General features: G+C 46.0%; 1 protein-coding gene across 1 annotated transcript; it reads left to right on the top strand.

Moving 5' to 3' along the window:
• Positions 1 to 2,852: 2,852 nt before the first annotated feature.
• Positions 2,853 to 4,288, top strand: LOC125538505 (asparagine--tRNA ligase, cytoplasmic 1-like). The gene is made up of 5 exons (XM_048701785.1): positions 2,853 to 3,158; positions 3,211 to 3,329; positions 3,473 to 3,720; positions 3,811 to 3,940; positions 4,211 to 4,288. Exons 1-5 carry the CDS (start codon positions 2,864 to 2,866, stop codon positions 4,286 to 4,288), a joined length of 870 nt encoding a protein of 289 aa, XP_048557742.1. The 5' UTR covers positions 2,853 to 2,863.
• Positions 4,289 to 9,588: the final 5,300 nt, after the last annotated feature.

Below are 9,588 nucleotides of genomic sequence, written 5' to 3'. Positions count from 1 at the left end.
GCAGGGAGTTTTCTGCAAAAGTGCGTGACAGACGGCCGAAACCCAATTTGCTTTATTATTAGGTATAGATGCATAACGTGTACAATTTGTAGTATCGTGAAATACCAGTAAACAAAAAAGAATTAAATGGAAAATAAAGCCAAATTGAAAACACAAAATTAAAGCAAAAATTAAAAAAAAAACACCCAAACATTTAGTACCGGTTGGTGTTACCAACCGGTACTAATGTCCTACACGCACCCGGCCCTGGCTCGTGCCACGTGTTTGCACTTTAGCGCCGGTTCGTGACGAACCGGTACTAAAGGGGGACCTTTAGTCCCCACTCTTTAGTGTCGGTTGGTGAACCGGCACTAAAGGCCGGTTCTGCACTAGTGTCCCGAGCTAATTTGAGCTCAGGATGAACAGTAAATTCTGGAAAAAAAATGAAAAGAAAAATTGATTATACAACAGAACACAATAGAATCCATCTGTAACACCATCGTGAGATCAATATATACTATGCAGGCTCCCATGTTGGGGGTTGAGACGCTTTCACAAATCAAATATCCCCAAAGTAGATCCAAATACACTCAAATATTATTGGACGCGCGCAAGCAGTAATATATGAAAATCAATAGTACACATTAAATTCGCATTCCTATGGTTTGAGAATTTAAAGGCCCGGGGAAAGCAGGCAAAAGGAGAAAGAATTCATTTGACCTAGGTACGTATATATAGCAGGTGTAGATGGAGGTGGGGCTGGCCGCGCGGTGGGCGAAACCCTACCCTGGCCTGGGCACGAGGGAGGGGAGGGGAGGGTTCCGTTGCTTCTTTGCGGGAGTGAGCGCGTTGTTGTCAATGAATACATTTGTTTTTTTTTCTTTGGCATGGTTTCGAACATACTCGTGTAGTAGCACCTGCTGTCATGGACACTTTGGTAGCACATGTGTATATATGACCCCAGTGTTGTATGAGATTGATTGGGCCTTCATGTCCATCATCTCTTCGCAAGTGTGAGATGAGGTAAGAATAGACTGATATATTAATGAAGATTATCTAGAAAGCAACATGCATCCAAGTGTATGGTACCTAGTTAGCTAGTTTTAGGATATGATGAATAAATATACGTATTTTGGTGGATATGGATCTGTGTGATGGATTACACGAGGCAGGATATTGATCTCCATTGATTAATTACTTTCAGTCCTTTACCCTTGTGGCACACGCACACGCGAGCGGCGGATCTGGCCGGAGGGGAGGAAGGCGCGGAGCGAGGGGGGCACGGGAGCGTGCTGCGCGGCGCCGGAACTCGTCGGAATCGGCCGGCGGCGGCGAGGAGACGCGGGGGAGAGGCAAGAGAGGACGGGGACTGCTTCTGTTGGGTGGTTGGGTTTCTCTGTCTCTTCGTTTTGTTTTTCATTTCTTTTCTTCAGAGTTGAGATGAAACCCAAAATTAAAACCCACCCACACCCACGTGTTGATTGTCAATTGGTCTATCTTGACTTCCCATGGATCGATCCCTCTGCCAATCCAATCTCGACCGTTTGTTCACCTGAATCCGACGGCGTCACAGTTTCACCGTCCCCGTCAGCTCCATTATAACCTTTATATATGTTTTTTTTGGCGCTCGTCGGTGGGCTTGATTAATGATACAAGTAGTACTCCCTTCGTCCCATGATATATATAAGAACGCTCTTATATCATGGGACGAAGGGAGTACAATATTTACTACCGATTTTGATTTAATTGGGTCGGATTCTCTACTTGTTTTTTGTTTTCTTATATAGTTAATTAATTGATTGGGAAAAAAGCGAGGATTTGTTGCCCTATAGTAACAGATCATCAAGCACGTGCCCAGGACCCTGATGGTGACGGCCCTTCCCAGGCTCAAAGTGGTTGGACATGGCAGCGTCGACCGTCCTTATTCTCGAACACAATCCATCTTGTCGACGAGCTTAGAGGAGGCGGTGAGTCCATGGCTCAAGATGTAGAGGAGCGAGGCGAGCACGGGAGTCTGCTAGGCGGTGGTGGGAGTCACTGGAAAATCTGTCGGCAACAAGGATGGGTGGGGCGGCGGCTGTGGGTTGGAGAGAAGGGGGATGAGGTGTGCTTGCTAGGTTTTTTTTTTCTTTGTTTGGTTTGCTAGGGTAGGCAGGCTATGTGGGTTGGGGTTATCTTTTTCATTTTCGTTTGGGGTGGGCGCGAAAGACTTGAGGAAAACCATGAAAGGCACGAGCTCACTCAAAGAATTTTTGGCGCTAAATCTTGACCAGCCGTTCATTTTTTCTCGCATGTGGATCCAATGGCTGACACGTCTACGCGTGTTCTCTGCTCCCTCTCTATTATAAACCCGAGGACCAACCATTCATGTGCATATTCTCAATTATTTGGTTTTGAAGGCATTTTTTCTGTGAGTCGCGGTCGTGTGCTTATTCTCAATTATTTGTGTGGTTGCGCTCTAGTCCCTCTTAAAGCATCTATAGCCCGACTCAGCAGACCCGTCGGACGCGCCTGCCGATCCGATCCGATCCGATCGGCAGATCCTGTCGTTGCTTGTTTGATCCGATCCGATCGATGGCGTGAATGAAGAAAGAAAAATCTGATCGATCGCGTACGTGTTTAGACGTACCATCACGAGAGAGAGAGAGAGAGAGATAAGCACGTGACGTGCGTGATCCATCCACCATCGGTCCAAGGAACTAATTAGCTAGTCCCTAATTAAGCTAGATAGACGTGGCCACCGAGTGACATTGAGACGTACAGTATATATGGACAAACAGACGCCACAGCTACTCGACGATTGCTTGGGGCGCCTCGGTGGACAAGGGGAAGGCGGACGACGTGGACTACAGCCTGCGGGCTGCGGGCATCCACTACCTCGGGGATGGTGTTCGACTTCCTGGGAGGCCTGGGGCAGATGGCATTCTCCTTCTCAGGCCATAACGTCGTGCTGGAGATCCAGGCCTCCATCCCGTCCACGGCGGAGACGCCGTCCAAGAAGCCCATGTGGAAGGGCGTCATCGTGGCCTACACCATCGTCTTGCTCTGCTACTTCCCGGTCGCTTTCGTCGGCTACTGGGCCTTCGGCAACAGCGTCGACGACAACATCCTCATCACCCTCAACACGCCCAAGTGGCTCATCGCCGCCGCCAACATGATGGTCGTCGTCCATGTCATCGGTAGCTACCAGGTACACGTATGCGTCCTCCTAGCTAGCCAGTCACTCATTAGGATATGTTACCGACGTGTATACCTTTGGGCCGACATTCCGGGCCGAAAAATCCCACACGTCAAGGCATCTGGCCGAGTTCTGGATGGTGGGGGCAGAAATGGCATTTGCAAACTTGCAGGTGATGTGAAATATCTACCCTCCTGCTCCGTTGAATTGTTCAGTTTTCCATGATGATTCAGTTAATGACGTACGTGTGATAATTTGTATGAACTACTGCTGATGTTTTGTTTTGAATTATTCTCTATCTTCAACCCTGCACAGGATGATATGAACCGTGCAGAAAGCTACGTGCAATACCTTTGCAAATGGTTACTCGAGCATTGCCGAGCAGAGATGGAATTCATGGTCAAGAATCATGATGAGGCCGCAATCGAGCGCCTGGAGCTTGTTTCGTCGACGCCGTTTGAACGCATTTCGTATACAAAGGCCGTTGAGATACTCAAAGATGCAGATAAAAAGTTCGAGAACAAAGTTGAGTGGGGAATTGATTTAGCATCCGAGCATGAGAGGTATGGACATTATTCAGAATTGGCACTGACATTTTAGTTTTGCCCTATGTAGCATGCCTACATCTGTAATTAGTTTGTCGCAATCTGAAGGTATTTGACGGAGGTGGTGTTTAAGAAGCCAGTAATTGTTTTTAACTACCCAAAAGGAATAAAGGCATTTTATATGAGGCTCAATCATGACCAAAAGACTATTGCTGCTATGGATGTTCTTGTTCCCAAGGTACTATCATAATATGTTCAATCGTGATATGCAGTCCTTTTTAGATTATTTCCGAAGTCATTATCATATTTTTATGGTTTATTGCACACTTCGTTCTCGCTGTGCTTTCTGGATATGTATAATTTTAATCTTATAAATTTTGAGTACAATGAATCATTCTGAGATCACCATGAAAATGTGCCTAGTAGGTTCCACCCGTATTGAAAATTGACAGTCTCTACCTTAATCCTTTGATGTGATAACTTATTCTCTGGATATCATGTTTCCTAGGTTGGTGAATTAATCGGTGGAAGCCAGAGGGAGGAGCGTCTAGATATTCTTGAACAAAGGTACTGTGCTGGACTTTAACTCGGATATTTTGTCTTTTAATTATTGATTATTGTTGCTGATTACTGGTGATATGCTCAACTAAGTGCAGATCAGTCTTTTACGTTAGATGCGTTTGCATGGACCAGTTGACATGTTTTCTGTTTGCAAGTTCTTGCACAATTAGAAACACCGTAATGTATTTGAAATATAAGAAACGATGTATTATTAGCTTTTGCCCACTTAAAATTGAATGAATGGCGTTCGTTTGACGATGTCGAATGAATGATGTTCATTCATAAAAGGACACAACTCAACTCGACAAGATGAGTAATAATTGCATCCTACAAACATGAGTTCTGTTTCTGGCTTTCTAAAAGATAAGTGATCTGAAACCGATTTGGCATTCTTCTATGTCCTAAAAATATTAAAGCATATTGATCTCCATCGAGCCATGCATCCACCTCTCCTCATTAATATTGGATGCAAATTTTTAAATCAAGACGTATGGATGATATTTTCAGTTGTGCTAGCCAGCCCCAAACAGTGATTTGTCAGTGTATCGCCGAATCAAAGCCACTTGCTAAGTCTGTATGCTTTGATTTTTTTTTAGATTAAGTCAATGCGTGCATGTCTGAAGGTCCTGCTCCATACGACGTAAGGGGGGAGGACTGAAATGAATCTTATAAATTTATGCATTATGCAAACAAGATCGATCTTATGCATCAGGTAGATGCTCCATGTCCGCCGAAAAAGGTATTATTCAGCACATCCTAATTAAACTAGCCTTGTTGAAAAGTGTATCATCCGCAAACAAGAGATGCTAAATTCCAAGAGCTTTTCTAGTAATATTAAGGGGAGATAAATTCCAAGTTCTTTTCTCCCGCTTCCCTCCAAGCATTAGCTATCACTTCTTGCAGGGCAGGCTCATGTTCCCACATAACCTCATACTGCCTTAGTCTAGGCTTAACCGTCTGGTCCTAAAAAAACTTCACAAGACATCTAAACTGGTAGATGCTCAGAGCAAGGATATGGTGACGAATAGTAGCATTGACAAAATATTCCTCCACGCCGGGCTTGCCACTGCTCGGTCAAGCCTTACTCTAACATTCGAGTTGTCACTTCTCTTATTATCGTATGTGTAGGGTACTCAACAAAACCCTAGATCACTCAAGTCACGGGTCTCTAGGTCATCTCGGAAGGCCCTCATATGTCTCGCGCCCTTGCTGTCAAAGAGAAGTGTTCAAAACCCCGCATATATTCGTTGAAGTCTGCCACCACAAACCATTGGATATCCGATCTTGCACACAGGTGCTGAAGCGGAGACCACATCAAGTGGTGATCTTCCACTCTCGGTTCGCCCTATACACAGGTTAATCTACATGGCGGTTCATCCGGACTAGCTTTGACATGTGCATCAATACAACGATCATTAGAGAACCTCACGTCAACTGTTAAACTCTCATGCCAGTACAAAGCGAGCCCCCACTATTACCATTACAATCCACACTATCAAAGCCCCGTGGACCAAGCCTTGCTCGATCTCTTCATCTTAATTGTTGTCTGCCTATTTTCGCATACGAACAAAATGGTGGGGGATGTGACTTTACTAATGTCACCAAATCTCGAACTATCCGGAGTCCCTTGAGGGATTCCTGGACTAAGGGGTCCTCGGGCGTCCGGACTATGTGATGTGGGCCGGACTGATGGGCCATGAAGATACAAGATAGAAGAACCTTCCCCGTGTCCGGGTGGGACTCTCCTTTGCGTGGATGGCAAGCTTGGCGTTCGGATTATGCACTTTCCTTCTTCTGTAACCGACTCCGTACAATCCTAGATCCCTCCGGTGTCTATATAAACCGGAGGGTTTAGTCCGTAGGGCAAGATCACAATCATACAGGCTAGACATCTAGGGTTTAGCCACTACGATCTCGAGGTAGATCAACTCTTGTAATCCCCATATTCATCATAGTCAATCAAGCAGGAAGTAGGGTATTACCTCCATCAAGAGGGCCCGAACCAGGGTAAACATTGTGTCCCCCGCCTCCTTGTTACCTTTGATCCTCAGATGCACAGTTCGGGACCCCTACCCGAGATCTGCCGGTTTTGACACCGACAATGGTGCTTTCATTGAGAGTTCCGCTGTGTCGTCATCAGAAGGCTCGATGGCTCTATCAACCATCCGCATGAACACCGCCCTGACGGAGACATTTCTTCCCGGCCAAATCTTCGTATTCGGCGGCTTCGCACTGCGGGAGGAAAATAAATTTACCTTGAGAACTGAACATTATATTCCACGTCCCTCCGACGTGGCCGCTATAACGCCTCCCGCCATCCGCGCCACATATGACGCCACCGTTCGCTCTTCGTGAAAGATTGGCCGTACAGTTTAATAGGGGGGAGTAGAGAAGATGGACGGTAGGCACTGACTGGAAGGAGGCGATCGATCCGCGGAAAATTCTTTGAGTGAGCCCACGCATTCCATGGTTATGTCGAAATCCCTCGCGCCCAACCCAAACAAAAAATAAAAAAGAGAACCTCAACCCATGTAGCATGCCTGACCTATAAGAATGACAAAGTAGCAGAGTAAGTAATATACTGGGATATCTGATGCGATGCAACGACGGAAAAGTGGTAAGCGTTGTAAGAGGGGGGAAATGGCAAAGCAGGTAGTATACTATATTACATATTGTCTGGCAACGGTGGAAATGTGGAAAAGTGATGCAGTGGGTAGTATAATGTGTAAGGGGGAGTAAAAGAGTTGCAAACGTGGTAGGGGGCGGGGTGACATAGTTAGTAGAGTGTGGAAAGTGGTAAGAGTGACAAAGTAGAGGAGTGAAACGGTGGAAAAGCGGCAAGCGTTGTAAGAGGGGGGAAATGGCATACGATATTACATATTGTGTGGCAACGGTGGAAAGGTGGAAAAGTGTCAAGTATCGTAAAGTGATGGTAATATAATTTGCTACCTACTATGTTTCCAACCGTGAAAAGGTGTTAAAACGTGGTAGGGGGGGGGGGTCGTCACCAACCTTCCAGGACGTAGAACAGGACAAAGAAGCGGAGAGGGATGATCCGGAAGCATCAGACCATCAAGAAGATTGATCCGCTGGGCGGTTGATATTTGTGGCCTTCTGAAAAACAGTTAATCCCTCCACACCTGAATAACCATGAGAAAGTGTGTTATACTATGTGTCGTTGATGGAAATATGGTAACAGTGGGAAAGTATTTATTTAATGGTCAGCGGGAGGAAAATAGTCCCTCCTCACCTGAATATATTTCTCAAAAAGTTACGAAAGCAAAGAGTCACCCCTTAAGCTTTGGCTGATCCAGCAAGAGTGTCAATGGTGGAAAGTGTAAGAGTCGCCCCTTAAGTTTTGGCCGATTCCCACTGTTGCCACACAGTAAGAGTGGGGGACTGTAGGAGTAAGTACTAAAATGTTTACAGTACACGGCAATGGTGGAAAATAGGTAATCGCAGGGAAGTGACGTACTACTAAATTGTGTTATATAGCGTGTGGCAATGGTGGAAAAGTGGTAATCGTGATAAGGGTGAGTAAGTGACAGAGCAATTAGCACAATGTGTTACCAAGGACGTGCCAACGGTGGCAATAGTGGGAATGTGGAAAGGGTGAGGAAGTGGTATGCGTGGTGATAGCAGTAAGCATGCGGAAAAGGCAATAATGGGGAAGTGATAGTAAGTGTTTTGCTCTGTTACGTGCTTAGTGTTAATGGTGGCAAAAGTGGCAATGGTGACAATAGTGGGAACTGTGGCGGAAGTGACAGTAAGGCTGAAAATAGGGGTCCGTGATGGTGGGTAACAGGTACATCACGGCCTCAGGTTGTCCTGCCGCACCGGGAGACATGCCTGCTACCCGCTCTCCGGATCAACCCCTGTCGTGTGCTCGGTTATATGCTCAGTGTGATGCATGGACTTTTGTTGATTAGACGTATAACCCCCCTGCTACTTACTGTCACTTTCGCTAGTTCCCAATATTGTGAACATTGCCACTTTGCCACCATTAACACTAAGCACGTAACAGAACAAATTACTTACTATCACCTCCCCGTTGTTGCCTTTTCCGCCCGCTTACTACTATCACCGCGCATATCACTTCCCCACTCTTTCCACATTCCCACTATTGCCACCGTCCTCACGTACTTGGTAACATGTTGTACTAATTACTCTGGCACTTACTCACCCTTATCAACACTTTATAACACAATTTAGTAGTATGTCACTTCCCCGCGATTACCTATTTTCCACCGTTGCCACGTAGTATGTCACTCCAACACTTTTCCACTCTTATTGTGTGGCAACGGTGGGAATCAGCGAAAACTTAAGGGGTGACTCTTACACTTTTCCACCATTAACATCCTTACTGGACCAGCCAAAGCTTATGGGGTGACTCTTGGCTTTCGCAGTTTTTTGAGCAATATATTCAGGTGGGGAGGGATTATTTTCCTCCCGGTGACCGTTCAAAGAAAACTTTCCCACTGTTATCATATTTCCATCAACGACACATAGTATAACATACTTTCTAATGGTTACCACGATTACCTCTTTTCCACTATCAACCACACAATGTATAACACATTATGCTACCCATTGTGTCACTTTACCACACTTACCAAAATAGTGACAATACTATTACTTACACCTTACCACAATTGCCACTTTTCCACCTTTACCCCGTTGCCACACAATATGTAATACGGTTGCATCGCATCAGCTATCACAACGCTTACCACTTTCCCACCGTTGCATCGCATCAGCTATCACAGTAGATCACGATTACCATGCTTACTCTACTACTTTCTCGCGATTATCATGCTTACACTTTTCCTTTGTTACCATGATTACCGCTTCCCATCATCGTCACATATTAGATAGCACGGTGTATTACTTACTCTGTTGCCGTTGTCACTCCCACCACTTTCTGACTGGTGCCACATAGTAGATAGAAAAATATTACTTTGTCGCTCTTACCACTTTCTATGTCGACGGCATCATCCTCATGGCATCGTCCACCGCCCTGCTTCACCGGATTGTCTCGTAGCTTACTCCCGTCGTCGCCCTCAAGGATTTGGGGGCGCTGCACTTCTTCCTCGGCATCCAGGTGTGGCGCACTCTGGCTGTCTTCTTTCTCCATCAACATCACTAGGCGGAGGACCTGCTACACCACGCCGGCTTGACCAGACCAACTGCCGGCCCACCTCGACGCCGTTGGACACGAAGCCGAAGCTCTCCACTTCCGATGGCGAGCTTGCTCCCGATGCCACCGAGTACCGGAGTCTTAATGGCGCTCTGCAGTAGCTTACGTTGACGCAACTAGACCTCACC

Source organism: Triticum urartu, chromosome 2, assembly GCF_003073215.2.
Source record: "Triticum urartu cultivar G1812 chromosome 2, Tu2.1, whole genome shotgun sequence".
Classification (NCBI taxonomy): Eukaryota; Viridiplantae; Streptophyta; class Magnoliopsida; order Poales; family Poaceae; genus Triticum; species Triticum urartu.
Note: the sequence above shows the minus strand (reverse complement) of the source record. Positions and strands in the feature narration are given on the sequence as shown.

Bases quoted from the DNA above. Each gene is read 5' to 3' on its own strand.
- LOC125538505 (XM_048701785.1), top strand. From the start codon at position 2,864: ATGGTGTTCGACTTCCTGGGAGGCCTGGGGCAGATGGCATTCTCCTTC. The intron at 3,159-3,210 runs GTAGCTACCAGG...GTCACTCATTAG, and splicing joins GGTCGTCGTCCATGTCATCG to GATATGTTACCGACGTGTAT. The intron at 3,941-4,210 runs GTACTATCATAA...CATGTTTCCTAG, and splicing joins TGGATGTTCTTGTTCCCAAG to GTTGGTGAATTAATCGGTGG.